Source organism: Phalacrocorax aristotelis, chromosome 7, assembly GCF_949628215.1.
Source record: "Phalacrocorax aristotelis chromosome 7, bGulAri2.1, whole genome shotgun sequence".
Taxonomy (NCBI): domain Eukaryota; kingdom Metazoa; phylum Chordata; class Aves; order Suliformes; family Phalacrocoracidae; genus Phalacrocorax; species Phalacrocorax aristotelis.
In genome coordinates, this window is record NC_134282.1 from 18,328,123 (window position 1) to 18,347,590 (window position 19,468).

The 19,468-nt window shown below is 41.2% G+C and overlaps 1 protein-coding gene across 7 annotated transcripts in view; it reads left to right on the forward strand.

Moving 5' to 3' along the window:
- ARMC9 (armadillo repeat containing 9) overlaps positions 1–16,046 on the forward strand; it is a 72,177-nt gene extending 56,131 nt beyond the window's left edge. For 4 of the 7 annotated variants that reach the window (XM_075099070.1, XM_075099067.1, XM_075099069.1 and 1 more), the window contains 5 exons: positions 3,082–3,206; positions 6,635–6,767; positions 7,743–7,808; positions 11,345–11,517; positions 14,970–16,046. In XM_075099070.1, coding sequence (XP_074955171.1) covers positions 3,082–3,206; positions 6,635–6,767; positions 7,743–7,808; positions 11,345–11,517; positions 14,970–14,992 — 520 coding nt within the window. In that variant the 3' untranslated portion in view covers positions 14,993–16,046. The remainder of the gene's footprint in view (positions 1–3,081; positions 3,207–6,634; positions 6,768–7,742; positions 7,809–11,344; positions 11,518–14,969) is intronic. The other 3 variants (XM_075099072.1, XM_075099071.1, XM_075099073.1) reach the window with 2 other exon arrangements.
- The last annotated feature ends 3,422 nt before the right edge of the window (positions 16,047–19,468 follow it).

Here is a 19,468-nt window from a genome sequence, read left to right on the forward strand (position 1 = left end):
ACAGCTATATCTTGCCCATGTTTATTCCCCCGCACTGTCTTGTGCTGGCATTAGCATTCATACAAGCAGGTGATGTGACTGGGAACCCTCCTGAGTCATCCATTATGTCTTTTTGGCAGCTGCACCGTTCATATGGGATTATATTGGTTATATTACCAGGGTCTTAGAATGGACAAGTGTAACATACTAGATCTGGGCGTGGAAAAAGCCCTGGAAGACGTTTCTTTTTTTTAAAAAAAAAAAGTCAGATGAATGAAGCACACCCTTCCAAAGCAGAAAAAGAACCTTTGGCTATCTCGGGGCAGAATTTGTCTTGCACAGTCCTGATTTTTCTTCTGAGTACTAGCCTGGAAAATATGGCATCTGTCTGAGCATGGCACCTAATTCTTCTGCCTGGTATAGCCTGAATGTGGATATGGAGTTTTTACTTTGTGTCCTTTCTCATAGTGGTCAACTCTTGCTCCATCATAATGTCCACAGCTTTTGGAAGCCCTCTCCCTATATATTAAATGTGTGTGTGTTTGTGTGTAAGAAGAAAACAGCAACTAATTAATTAGTTGTTTTAGCTCATTTATCATTATCAAATAGCTCATATTAGTAGCATAGTGATTATCTAATACTTTTCCTGCAGTCCACCAAAAGAACTGCAGGCCTCAAAAATCTAAACTGGCTAATACATGACTAAATATACAGTGCCACTTTACTGTGGAGTCAGTGTTACTGAGTTCAAGGTCCCACTTTCCCTGCACAGTATTTTGCCCATGGTGGGCTGAGGAGACCTGTGGAATCAGCTGTTAGGGTAGCCTTACAGCCTGTTTAGAAAGTATTTTTCAGGAATAAATCTTAGTTACCACTGGAGTGTCTAAGCATTACATTCCTGCTTTATAAGCGGAGAGAGAAACAAGCTTGTGAAAATGAAGTGGTTTTCCTATGGGAAGGTGGAAAAATGATGGCAAACATGTGGGAGTGGCTTTTATTTCCTAGTGCCATGTAGCGCACTGCAATTTATGCATCAGGAATAATCTCTAGAAGTGATTGCATGCCTGCCTCTAACACCATGTACCCCGGCAGTATGTGTACTTAACAGTATCCTGGGATACCAGAGCAACGCTGGTCCCATATTTTGTCAAAACTCGAATCTCCTTATGAACAGCTGTGCAGCTTATGCCTCCACAAGACGGCGTCAGGTCACTCCTGGTTACAAATTAAAAACACCTTTCTACCATACTGGTCCTGGTAGCTTTGGGTCTAAGTGTCAGTTTGATGGTGTGAAGCAGCCGTTACAGATTGCCTCACTGTACAAACTAGGGAGGAAAAATGTAAACAGCAGAAATCTAATATGGTAAAGATATATGAAAATTAATTTCCCTCCTGCTCTGGCCAAATGGTAGAAATAATGTCAGTGTTGGGTGCTCCCATCTTTTAAGTAGAAAGCATGAGATACCACCCTGAATGAGAAGTTTGTATTTTATATCTACCTAATTTGTGTGCAAGAAAACTGCAATAAATAGATTAAGGCATTCTTGAACTAGATTTTACAACAGGAAAGGAAAAACTTTGATGGTTTTTATGCTGTTCTAATTTTAGTACAAATTCATTTACTAAAATGAGGAAATAATCTATAGGAAGCCTTGCAAGAGGAAGACAATAAAAGTGACCAAGACTTAGCTGCCTTAATTTGAAAGCAATACCTGAACTGGATGTATTTAATATTTTAAATAACTTAAGTGGGTTGTTTTCGTGTCAGATGAAACAGCATGAAAAACGTCAGACTTTTTAGCCGCATACGCAGCTTGTCAACCCGGGGCACAGTCCAGGACAGCTGATCTGAATTATCTGAAGTTTTGGATTCAGCAGAGTAGTTAAACTACATTAAAAATTTGTGTAAATGCTTGCATTCAGAATTGAAGTGTATATTACTTGTTTGAGGTTCTTCATGTGAGACTCAATGTAACATTTCATTTTAAAAACACCATGAAAGAGGAAGCAGTGGACAGAGATACTATAATGTATCTCTTTGAGTTGTTGATTCGTACCTCCAGAAGGAGGGGGCGGGGCGCAGCTTTCTAGTGCTGAATAGAAGTATTCACACAGAAAATTAATGCAGAATAGCCGCTACACTGCACATGTAGCAGCTATTCCATGTTAATTTTATTATGACTTCCCAGTGCAGACGAGGTTCTAGTTACTTCAGGTGAATTGTCATATATATATGGACAAGCTCTTGCTGTATGGAGCTGAGGGAACCAAGAAATACTGAACAGCTGCTTTTTTGTGGGGAGGGGTGGGGTTATTTATTTTTTTTCCTCCTCTTTAAGGACTCACTGGCTGAGATCATTCAAGGGGGCTGAACTACTTAATATTCTGCTAGCTGTTTCCTTAGAAACTGATTTAGCTGCAAAATCATTAACTGCTTCCTTGGACTGCACCCTTTCTAACTAGAAATATATTTTAGTTACCTTAACCTGATATTGGGCAGGGAAACCTTCTCTGTCTGCCAACTTCTTTCCACACAATTTTACACCCCTCTTGCTTCTGCTGTGTTTTATTGCTTATTGCTAAGCAATCTTGTCCCTGTCCTGTCCTTCAGGTACTTCAGTTTCTCTTCAGTTTGTCATTGATCCACTTTACTTGGGAGATCAACAGTTCTACTTCTTATCTACTTTGTTTTAAGTCTATATTGCATATTGCTCTGTAAAGTAAAATCTTTGTAATATTCATCAGCAAATCTTAAATCATTGAAAAAGCTAAATATTGAAGACCTCTCAGGCCCACTTCTGCAGCCTTTTTCTTTAATTGTCCTGTCAGTATTTTGGGTCTTCAGACTGGTTTCCTTTCCTTGGCTCTTTTATTGCAGTAGGAGAAAATGTTACTTTCAAATATGTCTAACATCAGCTGGTTTGGGGGAGCTACAGTTATGCAATTAAATTATTACATTAGCAGTAGTTTGCAATATGAAATATAAAATAATTTCAATATCTTCTATGTCATTACAGGCAATTTGAAGAAATTAGGATTTACTCTCATGCAACTTTTTATACTGAAAGCATTCATCACCCTGCATTCTCCTTTCTCCTCCAGGCCAGAGAACGATACCAGTTCTTGTCCTGATAGGGATGAGAAGCTGCAGTCTCTGCCGAGTGGTCATCCTCCCATTTATGGTGGCAGCAGGTCCGGCATTTCTGACCTCTGCATTTCCCCTTCATGTAAGGATATTCTGTGAATGCTGTTGTTAACGGTTGCTGGCTTTGGGGCAGGCATTTGGGGCCTAGCTTATGCGATGTAGATCTCTTTTTAAATGTAGCCTTGGAACTGGCCCTCCATTTGTAGACCCTGGGGCAGTCTGCAAGATGTTGGGGCACACAGCTGGATCTTGGCTTGAGCTGAATGAGTGGCTACAGAAGGTAATGTGTGGTCAGCAGAGACCAATGGTATCACTTGCCTCACTCCATCTTGCTTCCTGTGGAAGGGCCAAAAATCATACCCAGGGCTTCAAATATGCAACATACACTGTATTTCACTCCGTGATGTCCTCTGTCTAGGGAAGAGCTGCAGCCCAGAGACAGTGCACTTCCCAACAGGCAAAGCCCCTTATTTGATCAAACATACCCTTGTTTGGGTCTAAATGAATCACTGTCTGCTGGCACCTGCAGGGTCTGTTGGCTAGACCTCTGTATTAAAGTTGAAGGCAGCTGCAGTTATCTGCTTAGATTTGCAACTACATTCAAACCATAAAAGGTTGTGGAGGATGGGAAGGCCTGTGCTGTATAGCTACATTGTGGGTGATGCTGCTAAAGATTCTGTCCTTTCAACTTAAACTCAAATTAACGCTAACTCAGCTGGACCTGAGAGCTCAGAAACATGTGATGCAATTTAAAAGGTTATGGGCTTCTGAAATACTTTCTGAACTTCTGATGTGGGAGTTTCAAACTTCTTGCAGGGATTCATTAACGTTTCCAATTAGGGTTTTAAGGCAAAATGTTGTGCAGTCTTAGATAAAGGAACTTGCAGCATATCCAGTACAGAATTGTTTAAAAGTTCAGTCAAAGCATGCCTTTACTTTGCTGAAAAATATGCTTTGAAGCAGTAAAGGAATAGCATACTTTTTACTCTCTCTCCTATTTTTTTTAAATTTCCTAGAGGAAATGAAAAGGATTCTGAGAAAAGTAAGCAAGGTCTTCAGACAGGAATTTGCTTGCGTAATGCCTAGAGCTGATAAATATAACATGCTGAATGAAAGCCGTATGATTGAAGCAGATGAAGCCGGTGTTCAGGATGGGCACTTGGGTTCTCACCGTTGTGTAGGAATGAAAGCTCCTGTCCTCAAGCCTCGCCTTGCACAGTAGCGCCTTGAGTATAGCTGAGCCCATTCTTGGGGAGGTTAGTGGGCCAGGGGCAGCAAGTCAGAACAGCAGAGGCTGTAAACTGATCAAAAGCATACTGACTTGACAATTTTGCTATATAGAAGGAAAAAAAAAAAAGGAGTTTTCATACTCATGCTTTGTAAATGAAATTAAGCCAAGCAGGTATGAAAGATGTTCCTATTTGCTGTCTTAAAGTCTAATTGGATGCAACTTCTAAGGTATTATGGGGCCACCAGGATCCCAGCATGCCTTCTGAAACACATTTTGATGGCATCTTGCCAGTGAAATGCATTCAGTCACCTCTGCCACTTTTTCTATGCTGCTGATGCTGTCTGATGGTTTGCTTATAGAGATTTATGGGGACATTTAAACAGGGAGCCTGAGTAAGTTAGCAAAGTAAATGTTGTTCATTTTTTATGGCAAATATTGATTTAAAGCCTTCATGCTGGAGAAATTCCTGCCAACTTTAATGTTTCATATTGTCAGAACTTTGCTTGTAGCCTCTGTCTAAAACAGCTGTTCCCAGTCAAAATTATATGCTGGTGGTTACTAGTAAAACAACTAGATGATACTATCTTCTTGTAAAATAATCTTGGAGGTCAGAATATGTAGCATATTGCAAGCTTATATGCATTATACATGTAAAAAGAGAAATAATTTTTGTGTGTGACAGAGACAATTCTTCCTAGCACTAATCCAGGTTATAAAACAACACTGAGCTACTTGAAGGATTGCCGGAGGTTTGTTTTAGGTTTTTGCAAGTAGACAGTGAAATACATGCTTGTCTGTCTTACCTTTTGGGATTTAGAAATGAGGCGTAGGAGAAGAGAAGATGAAAGAGAGACTGCCCTGCTGGATCCCCTGGTTGTTCATGTCAGTGACAGGACTTTCATTCTGTATAACGATAATTTGACTGGGTCATTGGACATTCCCTGTTTTCCAAAAGGCTGTGGGTTTTGTAATTTTTAAATTGGAAAGGCTTTAATTTAAGGCAGTGGAAAATAAGCCCTTTCTTTTCTAGTGCTTTCTAAGATATGGCAGGGAACAGGACATAACAGAAAGGTGTAAAAATAATTGTACTGCCTCTAGAAACTGTCATCATGCCCTGACAAACATCTTTGTGGTGAAATAAATATGCAGTTTATTGAGTTCTGATCTTGGTCTGATGGTCATTACGCAGAACTAGTACTGCAACCTGCTCATTTCAGAATATGTGTTTTCCAGCATCACATGAATACTTTGGGATTCAGTTTCCTGCAGTCAAGTCGTGAAATGAATAGTAAGAGACCAAGAGCGAAAAAAAAAACCAGAATAAAAGCTTCATGTGAACTGTTAGCATCATCAAGGTCATATGTCAAGGAAGTTAAGTGTAGCCTCAAGAAACCTTGATGCTCTTTTGTTTTCTAAAAATGAGTGCTGTTCTTAATGTCCTCTATGCCTGGATATATTCAGCTGCTCTTGAGTCAGTCTGATTTTGTCTGAGTCCATCCTCCCTTTTTATCACTTTGGTAAAGAATCGATAATTCTGGCTCTTTTTTCTTTTTTGTCTGCTGTGAGCAGAAAACTTGTGGACTAAAGATGAACCCTGGTCATCTTACTACACTTATTATACTGAATGTCAGACAGAACACGCACTGGGCAGCCAAATGCTTGTCTGAAAGTGACCTGATCTGCATCCATATCAGCATGTGAAAGCAAATCAGGACAGCAATCTGTCCTGAGCATGGGTGGAATGGAGCTAGGGATTTTCCCCAAATTCTTATTGAACTTGCACATCTTGGTAGCAAACTGACGGTCCTTCCCTTCTCCATTAGTGCAAGGCAGAAAGTGAGGTTTATTGAACAAATGTACTAGACCTGAGGTCTGACAGAGGTGTAAACCACTGGTTTTTGTCCGCAATGGCTGCCTGATACTATGAATATGTACAGACAACTGCAAGTGGCTGCATTCTTGCGGCTTTAATGAGATATCAGTCGTTAGCTGATATACGTTAACTAATAGTCTGCATGCTCCTAGCCCATTGCAGATGCAAAGTGTAGCTGCTTTGAAAATGATCCAAGCATGTTTTACTTTCTGAATGCAAAGAGCTGAAGTATGCTTCAGTTGGCTTGGCTTAGCTGATGAGCCATAGTGCACTCTGCCACACTAACTCAGTAGCCTGCCATTATCTCAAGGCTTCCTTCGTACAGCAGGAACTGTGATTTGACTGCGTTCCTAGTAAAATTGTGAAAAGACAACTCCTCACTGAACTGTGTTTCTTTTTTAAATAGCAGTTGAAATGAAGTCATCGAAAGTATTCTCATCAGGCCACAGAATGGACCGCAGCATCCCAGCTGATGACAGTATCTCATCTTCCCGATCTACTGGCTTTATCCAGGACAAAGTAAATGGGCAGTCACATAGGTATGATTTCTCCAGAGGAATATCTAAAAGTGCAAGAGGAGTCTGAGGGGACTTACCAGCTAATTCCATGCTGCTGTAAAGACAATCTGTGAAGTCATTTGATGTATGATGTAGTCTGGTCTGAGACAGCTGTGGTGGTGCTTGCCAAACAAAATACCCTTAGTTGTGCCAGAGGCAGCTGTTCAGTTTCTAAGCATCTGGTCCAGAATGGGAGAAATCTCAAGCAAGACATTGTTAATGAACTTCACATGTACACACAACACAGTCTTCTGCAAATAAAACTTCCTGATTACTTCCTTAGATGACTCAACTCTAACCCATGAAAATCATTTATTAGTAAAGAAATAGGTAAGACTGTGGGAACAGGGCAGGAATAAATTTGCAGAAGGAAGAAAAATTAAGCATTTAAATGGATTAAGAGTGTTTAAACATGCTGAGTTGCTAGCACTGCGGACCAGAGTCCCTGGTGTATCCACTAGATGTGTATAGCAAGGGAGGCGATATTATGAGTTCTCTCAGCAATAGGTTTCAACTCTTGAAACAATTTCTGTCAAAAGAAGATGAAAGATCTTGCTCTCCTTTTCCTGTTCATACCTTGAGCCCTCTGTGAAGCCTTTGTTGTATGTAGGACTGTGATGTTATACCTTGGATGAGAACTAGGAATTCATGAGCAATTGGACCAAGGTTTACAGAAGTTTTTCAGGGCCCGCATGTGTCCTTCAGACATTAACAGCTTTTTCCTATAGCTAATTTGATTGGGCCAAGTTTTAAACAGTGACTGTAGAGAAATTTTAAAAGCAACGTCGTTCCAGAAATAAAACAGAGAATGGGTGGAGATGTGTTAAAGGAAAGGTTTTACCAACTCTTTATGGATCTGATTTTTCAGAAGTGCTTAGTTATTTGTGTCAGTTAAAGCTCTAGCACTTCTGACAACTGGAGACTCTGCTTAGAACTTTGTTTTTTTCTGGCCTACAGATGCCTATGTGTGGTTTTGGGGTTTGGTCCCACCCCCCACCTCCTCCAAGTTGTGCTGTTTCCATGGTGAGATCTGAGAAATTATGTATTGTCAACAAATTATCACTGTTTAGGAGCTGAAACGCTTAGTAGTCATACCACTATCCCAGCGTTACTGGTTTTATTTCTATTGCCTGTCCTAACAGTAGCTAAGCGTATACTACAAATACAAATAGACCGTGAGAATTTTATGGCCAAATTGCTTGCTTTGTGATGGAGAGAGAGATTATTTTTCAGGCTTTGGCTTGCAAGAAGCAAGCCAAACTGGCAGCACCTTGCCCCCTACCTTGCTAAGAGGCTTTGCTTTTCTACAGTCATAATCTATGATTAAAAAGATGTGTCCCAGGTAATCCGCAATTTTTCTTCATAAAAGTATGTCTAAATCTCAGTAATAGATGGATCTTTAACTGAAGGCACAGGTGCAGTATCTTGCAGAAAAAGATAATATCTTTTCATTTCGTGCTTCCTTAGCATGCATACAGTAATTTGTATTTACAAATGCAGCCTCAAGTTACGGATATGGGAATGTAGCTGTTCACAGTCCAAGCGAGCACAGGGTTTCCTGTGTTAAGGGTCTTTTGTTAATATGTTGGTGTTGCAATAGCTAAACCTGTCTTTTCATTCTGTCATTATTGGAAGCATACTTTAGTTTGTTTGCAAAACAAACAGAGCAAATAAATCACTGCTTTGGTCATAGTTTTGACCACTGTAAGAGAGGTCTCCTTCATACTAGGCAAATACCAAGACCTTCCTAGAAGAGGTATGTATGAGAAAAGGAGGGCTGAGTTGTGGTGAAGAAGTGGTTGCTGCTATTTCCCCTCTTCCTTAGCAGTATAAATTGGGAATTTAACTGCACAGAGAACAGTGAAATTATGCTAAATCAGTCTGAGAAAAGAATGAGGGCCTAGCAGTGACTTGTCTATTGCAGTTGTTTTATTTCCACAGAAACAAATCATTTCTCTAGCTGATGCATGTCAGACTGGCAGCTGCCCCTGCATTGCTATTCCCTGCTGCATTTTGATCATGTAAGAATACGGATCTGTTGTGCTTTTTAGCTAATCAAGGCTAAATCAGTAATAGACTCAAATTTACAGTTGTGGCTGGCTGAAAAAGCCCTTATTTTTTTACTGTGACTATACTCATCATAATAAACCATCATAATAAAGAGCTTAAAATCGGCAGGGCCTTCTTAGGTCTTTAATCATCTTGCTTTTCTGATAATCTGGTAAAAAAGGCCAAAAGTCCAAGCATATTTCTCTTGGAGAAAGTGGTCTAACTAATTTTTGTATGTTCAAGTCCTGTCATGTCTCCTGGTTGATTATTCTGATCCCAGTGCCAGTCTGTTGTGCACTTTTTATAGACAATTATTTCCATTTTTCCAGGTAAACAGTTTTCTTTCTTTTCAATGCAAATGTAGGTTTTTGGGTGAGCTTGGGGTGGGTTTGGTGTTTTGTTTGGTTGTTTGGGGTTTTTTTGTTCAGGTACTTGCTTTCAAAATTACCACACCTTGTCATAAATGGCTGATTTACCAAATACTATGCAACATTTTTCCACAGTAGATTTTGCCGCTGCTTTCTTCATCTCATCAAGTCCTAAAGGATGCCAAATAGCAGTTTTCTGTGTTATTCTGAGGATTTTCTGTTAATCTTGGCCTATTTATTGATGTAATCAAAGATGAGGTGGTTCTGTGACACCTGGGCACATGGAGACCGACATCTGCTCTGTATGCTGTCAGGATAACAGCAGGGGTTTTTTGACTTTACAGTGTTTGCTATCAGCTTATTTCATATAATCCTTTCCTGAAGGGTTTGCAAAGATGTGAGCCATCCTGTGTGACCACTGTATATCTCTCTCTTTGGTAAAGAGAGTTGCATTACTCTCCAGCTGCAATACTTTGTGTTGTCTCCAAGGTGCTTATATAGTCTAGCTGCCTAGGTTACTGCAGTGCAACTCGGTGAAGATTGCTGATGGCTATAAAAATGCTTTTTTGTTGTACGGGAATACAGATCCAGGGTTTTGTTATCCATTGCTGAATAAGGGGGGGGGGGGAAAATCTCATTTATGGCTCAAACTGCTGTGAGGCTGTTGGATCTTTCTTTTTTATCTATGTTGGCATCTCGAAGTACACATAAGGTTATAATGAAGAGCCCTAGTGAACTGAACACCCAGCTTTTGAACCAAAGTGAATAAAATGGCAAAAGAAAAGCAATAACAATGACACTGTTTTATGGAGAAAGATATTTAAATATGTCTGTGGTCCATGGCTTGGGGTTTTATCTAGCCAGTCTTACTGTTTCGGTTCTGTTTTGCTAGTACATTTCTGCTGCCATCTGCCACCTACTCCTTTGAAATGAGGCAAGTGTAGTATTTGTGATACTCAGAGTTAGCATGTCTCCTTCCTTAATAGTTAGCATATACATATGCAAAATACAAACAATTAATGCTATTTAAAATACAAAAGAAACACTTGCTCAAATCTCCCTGCAAGGTGGAGCAGGGGCATGGAAGGGCTAATCAGTTCTGACTCAGCAGCATTCCCAGGGAAGTAGGGGAGATTAGATGTCTCGAAAATCCTCCTAATCACCCTTTCTGATGGTCACAAAGGGTTCTTTTGATGGAGCTAATAACACGGGGACTTTGTATTTTAATAGCGTGTCTTTATATGGCACCTTTTTCAGTCTCCTGCCTTTGGCTCTGCTTTTATTTACTTTTAAATATGATGAGCTTTTTCGTGTAGCTGTTACTAAAGTTTAACCTTTTGTCCTTTTAAGAGCAGGTTGATTCACTAGAGCAAACATGAATATAGATTCAGAATTATTTCAGACTTGCTATTTCCTGGTAGTATCAATTTTTGTACCTGGGAAAGAATACATGGAGGCTGAGGGCAGGGAAGGACAGTGTATCCTCACACAGTCATGGACCAAATTTTAAAGAATGGTATTCTTGCAGCACATGCAGACTGTGAAGTAGCAGCAGCTGTTTTAAGTTCTCAGTGTAAGCAAGGAACCTGTGTGCTTAGGGAATTTACTTCATAGGTGCCATTATAGCTTTTTGCTCTTTTGACAAAGCCTTCAGGGGGTTCTACAAATCTCACTGCAGCTGGGAGCCAGGGAGCCTGCCTGTGTCTGCCGAGATTGTGGCCTATACCTGGGAGAAGTAATAGTGTCTGTGCCCTAAAAGGATGTATTCCTTTGCTGTAACATTTCTATATGGTTTTTGCACCTCATATTGAGTCTCTGTGTGTGATAAATACAATGGAAAAAAGCTAAAGATCTATTACTTGTTTGCAGGGGACTGAACTGAACCTGTTTGATCCTGTTGTCCAAAGAACCAGATTTGAGTTGGGTAGACAGGCCATTATGCCAGGTTTAGAGGCTGTGTGGCGAGTACGTACCCCAGGGCAGTAACTGTGGTGCCATGTTCCTTTCCATTTGCAGTATCCCTGAATTTTAAGCAGTCCGTCATGCTGTCACAGCATTTACTGCAGGTTTCACTTGGTTGCAGACTTACTATGCATATGTATTTCTCCATGCATTGATAACCCTTTCCATCTCCTCCTACAGCGAGTTTCCCTCAGCCTTCACCAGCAAACCCAAGATCCCTCGCACTCCTGAACTGCAGAGTGCCAGCCCTAGAAAGGGAAAGATCCCAGCCATTGCCCCCCAGTTCTCTCAGTCTGGACCCCAACAAACAAGCCGTCCCAGCTCCTCAGGATCATCCACAAGGAGCAGACAGAGTAAGTGGAAAAAGTTGTCATTCTGTTTGTCAGTCCTTGGGGTGGGAAAGGAGGGATCGCTGTAGTAGCTCTCTAGGAACGAAGTCGTACATTACAAATGTGCCATATGACATTGCACTTGTCACCTGCAGGATATACAACTGTGTTATTGTATTCTGTTGAGCATTGCTCCTATTTCCAGGTTATCATGTGAGCAGTTAAGAGACATGCTTTTTCCTTTATCTGGGTGGAGAAAAGTGGCACAAATTCTCAAAAGTTTTGGGGAAAGCTTCTAATCTCAGATTCTACTTTTTCTAGATGTCATTGGACTTTTTCCTTTTCTTTAGACACTTGTTCACTCCACTGTGTAACTTGTTTAATGTTCTTGAATTTGGATCCCTGGGTGTGTCTACACTCCAACTGAATGTAGAGCAGATGTCAGGCAGTTCAGAAGCTGGGCTCAGGGCAGCTTAGTAAGCAGACAGCCAAACATGGTGTGCAGCTTGTGGCAGTCATCATTCTGCTGGAGGTTTGTATTTAAGAACCGTACGGATGTGTCATTGCCTGAAGAGGTTTAAGCAGTACTAGTTTGCAGTGGGCTCAGAAGAGAGGAGAGCCGTGACTTGACGTTAGAGAAGGAAAGGATGGACACTTGCTTTAAGTCAGCCAACGCAAGCCCAGTGAAGTGGAAATATTGATCTCAGATGCTCGCACAACAGTAAACATGGGTATGGTGTGTAAGCTGTGGGGTTTTTTTTTTGGGGCGGGGAAGAAAGATGCATTCTTCAGTAATGAGTAAGCTTTTCCCCTGGAGTGTGGGTAGGACTAGCTGAATTCAAATACACCTCTGGGTCCATCATCAATGAAAATGGCAGGAGCTAAGTGCTGTGTATTCTTATTCCAAACGTATCATAAGAAGTTTAGTGACAGTTATTTGATCACAGTGTAACATCAGCTCTATTCTTTAGCTGTAACTGTTATCTTTAACACTTCACAAAAACATGGTAACTCATGGTAAACCTTCCCAAGAAATTTGAGGTATGTGTATATCATTTGCTCCTCATTACAGGTAGGAAAGATCATAGAATGCTTTGGGCTGGATAAAAGGAAGTTGGGTTGGATGAAACCAAGAGAACTGAAATAACCTAGTAAATCAGCAACAGAGCTGGAAAGAGCTCCCTCAGCCTTGTGTTGCTCACTCACTGTCATTCCACACAGTTGCACGTGCGGAATGATGGGGTAGTTTTATTCAGGAAGTACAGGTGAGGCAATGGAAGGGAATGTCCTTAGTGGTTAAGGGAGGTTTTGACCTAGAGAGTACTTGCTTGAACAGTCCTGTGCTTAGGCAGTACTGCCAGCTCTTTCAGCTTTACCTTTGCTGCATATGCCCTGTGTTTTACCTCTGATATCAGTGCTTTCTGTTTCCTGCGATAGGAGCACTGTTCTGCCCTGACGAAATGTGGTGTTAACACCCAAGAGTCTGTCTCTAGTTCCTGTTTCAGTTCATTTACAAAAGCGCTAGCCCATTGAAAAAGAGAAACTCTGCTGAGAGGGAAAAACATTTGTGTGTGTGTGCACACAAAAACTCCTCTGCATTTTCTAGTTTCTCCAGGAGAGCTTTACACTCCTGGATGCGTGTGTCCTATGAAAGATGTGACATACATATGTTGCTCTCATAGGGCTCTGGAGTAAGTTCTTTTTCCAGTGGCATAGTGTATGATGTATTTTATATTGAAATTGCATTAAAGCAGAGCATGATGAGAGTTCTATCACTTGGGTTTCTCTGTTGATTCAGTATATGTAATTTATAAGTCCAGTCTCTTGGGCTCTTTTAACTTTTATTGGATAGGATTTGTCTTACAATATTCCTCTTATCTCTGCTGTGTCTGTGCATCCTAAATCTGAATGTATTGTGGGCATCACATCTTACTATGTTTCCATTTATTATTTCCCCCGAGTTTTCTATTGTGGTTCCAGGTAGTTGTTTTCTATCTGTCCACATGTGCCATGAAACAGACTTAATGTCAGCAATTGAATGTTAACCCCTTTCTTCCTGCTAAACATAGCAAAGAAATTATTTTGCAAGCAAGTCATCTTCCACTCACTTTGTGTATACCTATCCTGCGTTGTTGTCTGCTGTCACAGAGCACCTGTTCACTATTGTCCATATTCCAGGTCCTTTCACATAGTTTGTTTTTTTTTTTTTTATGGCTGGAAAAAGTGAGAGGAAGGTGATAAGGACCAGATTTTTAAAGGACTAAAGAGTGCTTTAAGCACCTATGTCCAAACCTGAGGTTCTCAAAGGTATTTAAATTCCCAGCTGCTACTTAAAGGTGCAGGGAGGCATCTGGAGCAGGTGAGCCCCTAATGTCTCCCTAGTTAAGCTCTGTGCTACTGTTCCTTTAATTTCCTAGCTGACTTATCTGTAAGTCAAAAATGGTATCAGATGCACGATATCAGCAATCAATAGATTCAGCAATTGCTGCCTCCCATTTGCCTGCTGCATAAGTATGTAGGTGTTTACATAACAAGGACTCTGTCCCAGTGGAACACTGTCTTTAGTTTGTGGATTTCTTGGTATTTCTGGAGAAATACAAGTTTTTATAGCTGATGGGCATGATGAGAAAAAGATGAGTTTCTGATTGTATTTAACTTGATGTGCTCAGTTATTTTAAAGACACATTTTTAGCTTTCTTTTGATATGTATTATAGGTGTATTTTCTGGAAATAAATTACATTTACATAAACCTAGCTGGACTGCTCCTCTTGGAGCATGGAGTGTGTGGAATGCCTGAGGAATGCAGAGGAAGTGCAGGTACTTAGTGCTGCTACAGGCCTGGGGCCAGATTCCTGCCTGAGATGTAGCCTGCTGCTGTTAGCTGAGCTCTAAAGCTATACCTCAAAGCAAAGCCAAGCTCCTTCAAAAAAAAAACCAGCCATGCTTGGGATTTTCTGTGGATTCCACTTCCTAGCTAGTACAGGGATATCGCTGGCAGTGTGGCTAACACATAGGGTGGACCTCCAAATCTAGACTTTTTCAGCTGCATATATGTGCTCCACATGGACATGGTTGAATGGTTTAATCTGTCCTGTTCCTTACTCTGCATCTGTTCCAAGCTCCTCTACATGGGCATGCTCAAGGTACCAAGTTCTGTCTGGGGCACAGTGGAGGTAGAGTAGTACAAAAATCTCTACCAGAAGAATGAGGAATTATTTTTGTCAGGATTGCAACTGGGCCCTGGTGACTCCCTTCTTCTCCACAGGTTCTTTCAGTGTCCCCTGACAAGTGGTTGCCATAAATACATTCTGCATTTTTTAAGTTGCAACATCAGTGGTTAAGGTGCCTTTATGCATGTTCTTTGCAGTGTTTATGTCACTGTACAGGTTGAACAAGTGTTGCCCTCGGGCAGCTCCTGTCTTGTAATAAAATCTTGCTTTCAGCTGACAGACCCTTTCTTGCTTCTTTTCTGCAGGCAGCCAGTCCTACAGGAAGTGAGAACAGTTCCTTTCCTCGAGAATCACCTGTCACATTTTTGAAGGACAGAGCCAGCTTCCTGTAATGATCTTTACTGGCGACCTACTGAGAAGAGAGTGAGGTTATTGACATTGCACAGAGTACTTCTTGCACAGTGATTTAGGGATTATCTGATGGGATGCATCTATTGTCTCTAAAGCTGGCTAAGACAAGCGCCTTGTTATTACAATTCAAGGTCTCAGCAGCAGCTGAGCCCAGGACTAGTATGGGAGATGGGTATAGTACCAATGTCTCCAATAGTTTATGCTAAAGTGATGTTGCCAGTTTGAGAAGAAACTCTTGCTCTCTGCCTTCTATGTCAGAGTGACGACCTTTGGAGACAGTATGTAGGGCTCAGCACAGGAGTCTGACCAAGTAACTGTCTTGTTTACATATTGCTTGCTGAACTATCCTGCCACTTGCTTTTTTAGAATTATGCCTTTGTGAATGAGTTGGGAGATAACTGTGTTCAAAGGATCTGCACTAGGAGGGAAAATGTAGGCCATATGTGCAGAGTCTCACTGCCTGGAGCAGTGGGGAGTGAGATCTATGTTTGGCCACCAGAGACTGGAGATAAAGTATTTCATCAACTTCTGGTTGACCTGTGGCAGTTTAAAAACACTGTGCCAGTGCCCAAGGCAGCATCCACGCTCACCTCTGAGGATCTGATCAGCAGCTTTATCTGCAGCAATTATTCCTATTTCTTCTTCTTGCATTTTTTTCTTAATTCTACTGTTTAACATTTGTGGGAAAAATAATCCATTTTGTCCACTGGAATGAAGAACTTTGTTTCTTCATTCATAGAAGAAACCATGAGAATGTGAACAGATCAGAAGCAACTTTCTGTTTATGTGTGGCTGTGGACAATCTTCTTTGGTCTTTGTTGCTTTTTTATGTTTTTCATTTCTGAGCAGTGACTGGTTATGTCTTTATGGAATTTGTGCTGGTCTTCAGTGAATATGAAGTGCTGGCTAGGCAAGAGATATCAGGAAGCCCTCCACTAAATCAAAGAACAGCAGTTAGTTCTGCCAGTGAATTATGAAGCTAGTGTTGTTTGTGGTTCTTTCTCTCAAAAGTAACACTGACCAGGAAATACCAAACTCTTCACTGGGGGTTGGCTTTTCAGTAACATCCCCTCATGTGACACGGCTGTTAGGACAACAACTTTTCCAGAAATGCAGTTTACTTTGAAACTTGGCTGCCACCAAGGCAGAAACAAAATGCAGGGAGTGTATTTGCCATTGGCAGACCTCAAAAGCAAATGCATTAACAGGTACCAAAAGGGAGAAGGTAAGGCTTTTGTTTTGGAGTTTCACCTTGACAAACAAACAAGTGGAACACCGCCTGAAAGGTAAAGCAACTCCAATAGTGACGCTACCTTCCCCTAGAGCAAAGAGTTGTAAAGCCACCAATCATTTTCATATGACCAGAAGAAAGCTTTATGCTTTCAATTGTGCTTCTTGGTGTGTGGTGGCAACTGAAGAGACAAGGCCATTTCCTTGTGTCATGTTGCAACGAGACCCAGCAAGATCAGTGATGCTGTGTCAGATGTTTGCAGGAAGGGCTCCCGTGCACAAGTTCAGGTAACCCCTTTGGATAATAGAACTGGCATCAGGATGTTTTGTAGGGGAAGATATCCCTCAGCATAAAATCTAGTCATATTCATGTGGAAGTTACAATTTACTACTTGGTAACTTCACAGTGTCCACAGGCCTAACACAAAGCAGGCAGAGTACAGGTGTTGCTTTAACACCCAGACTACATAGGACATAAAGTGATTATAGACACTTGATAGCCCCTGTTGCATAGATCTCCATGCCAGACAAAGAAACCACAGAAAATCTCTGACTTGTGCTTATATTCACCCACCTCCTCTCAGAGTTGATAAACACAGTTAATGGAAAAATGTCCTCTGGTTCACAAAAGGGCAGTAATGGAAAACAGCCATAAAACTCACCTAGTGGTTTTCCAGGGTAGGCAGCTTTTCTTTTTCCTCTGAAATGCTGTCTTTTTTTGCAGCATGTAGTATCAATGGCCAAGTTGTTAACAGTGAAGTGCTAAGCACGTTGATTTGCATACCTGGATAACGCAGAATGCTCCAACAGTTGAGTTTTGTTTTATTTATTTTACAGCAGTGCAGAGTTTCATGCAGATCTGAGACTCCGAGATGCAGAGCAGATTTTGAAAAATGTTGAGTGCAGCCTGTTTTTGAGGGGAGGGGAAGAGGGGGGGAACAACAACCCCAAAACCTCACTGGCTTTACCATTAGTTGGAGTCAAAACTGTATTGCTCTTTACAAGTCAGCTGAAGGTGGTTGGTAGGTACGGCTACAACTGCTCCAGCAGATCAAGGTTCGTGAAAAACAAAATGCATCTTGCAGAACTGGACCGAAAGGAACAAGCTGAAGTTTATGTGCTTAGGTGTTTGTTTCTTACTCGGGCCTGTTGCAATGCAGAACTCTGTTACGTACGCTTTTCCATGTTCAACTCTTAGGTTTTTCAGAGTGTGAGTATAGAGTATGAAAACTGAGACTGTTTTTATATTAATGCTTGAGAAACATAATTTTCAAAATACTTGAGAGAAACTATGGGTATGATTAGAAATAAATCATCAGCTGAGCAGTAATTTGAGAGGCCAACAAAGTAACGGGTCCTCCTTTTCTCTGTCTTGTTCACAAAAAGCCCTTGTGGGTGCCAATTGGAAGTTTCTGAAGCTAATGAAAAATGTTGATTCTGCCATTGTTAGTAGGACTCCGCTATTTGGGGTTGAAAGGTCCCTGCATAGAGGTCAGTAACGCACGCATAGCAAATTCTGCACCTCACTCTTAAGAGTTGTTAGGTATTTTTTGTATATGCCATGCAGAAGCTGCTGCTAGATACAACACCACCCTGGTAAATTCATAATGGGAGCAGTGGAAATTGCCTGCCTGAATGATTGTATTTAAAGTGGCTGTGATGTTGTTTACAATAAGCAGATACAGTTATTGCATAAGACCCACAGGTCTGCAAGGGAAGTTTTTCTGGGACCAAAGTGCTATGTGACATTAGCATGCCTTTTGGATATAAATTCTCTGTATTCAGTGTAATTTGTTTTAGAGACAGTGTTATATGAGACATAAACTGTATAAGTCCATTTAAATTTGCATGGAGAGCTCATTCTGGGCAAGTGCTTTAAAATTGTCTGTCAGTGACTGGGTAAAAATGCTTCTAAAGGGATTTTTATTTTCTTTCCCTTTTTGATAGGTTTGTTTGGGGTTTTGTGAACTTTTATGGTGTGCATTTGGTTACATTTCACTTTGGTTTATTATCAACAACTTCTGTCCCCAACAGTTTTGTCTCCACCTGTGTTGAAAACACAGATCCCTGCTGTTGAACCTGGCCTGCTACCACAGAGGTAGCGTTGTTTACTCAGAATTGTTGCAGTGCAGGCATGAGCCACTCATTGTTTGTGGTCTGTCATAAGGAGAGCCCAGGCATGTGGGATGCCATCAGTGATATTGGTTTGGTGTCAGAAGTATTATTTGTTGGAGGATTTAAGTGTGCAGGGAAAGACAAGCAAGGAAGTTCTCTGGAGGAAAAATATTGCCATGATGGGGATGAGCAGTGGTTGCTTGGTTTGGCTTTGAGTTGTTTCCTTTAAACAAAGTACCACTAGTCTTTATAAATCATGGTGGAGGTTACAGTGTAGAGATAAAAAGTGCTGTGTTGCATTCATGCACGTCTTTGAGTAGTGGTAGCAGAAAAACAGAGAGGCTACCTTCTTCCCAGTTATTTAAGTACATCCAGACTTACCTTTTAGCTTGCGGCTTGAATTCATCTTTGAGCCAAAACTTCCTGGCAGTTTGGACCATCCTCACACTTGCTTGCAGTCTGGCTCAATATTGGAACAAGCCCTTTTTCCCAGGAGAGGAAATGTTGGAGAGCTGGGAGATGCACCTTTCTCAGTAAGCATAATCTAACCAAGGAGTGTGTGAACTCTGCAGGCCACCTTGGACACACCTGGCTGTGCCACGTGGCACACTGAGCTCAAGGAGGTGTGTGGGCTTGGCTAGCGAAGAAAATGGAGATGTAGCCTTGCAAACCTCCACTGACCCCAGTAGGAACTAAGTATCAAAACACCTCTGTGACTAAGCCATGTGGGCTTCTCCAGGCCACGCTGCACTTTCCTAACCTCTGCTATTCGTATAAATTGTAAAAAGAGTGGGACCCTTGAGAATTTATTGATGGGTGAGAAACAGCAAGGTGTTTCAAGGCAAACAAAACAGACTTTAAGACCAGACTGTTCTGGCCAAGCTGCGTGGGAATCTGCTGCTAACAGATTTTAAAAAGAAACCAACTTCTGGGTGCAGAACATAGAACATTGTCCTACTGCAGTATCACACTAGTAATTCTTCTAGCCTGGCATCTTGTCAGTGGTTGGAATCTGTTGTTTCAAAGCAAGTTTCTTCCCAAGTCCAGG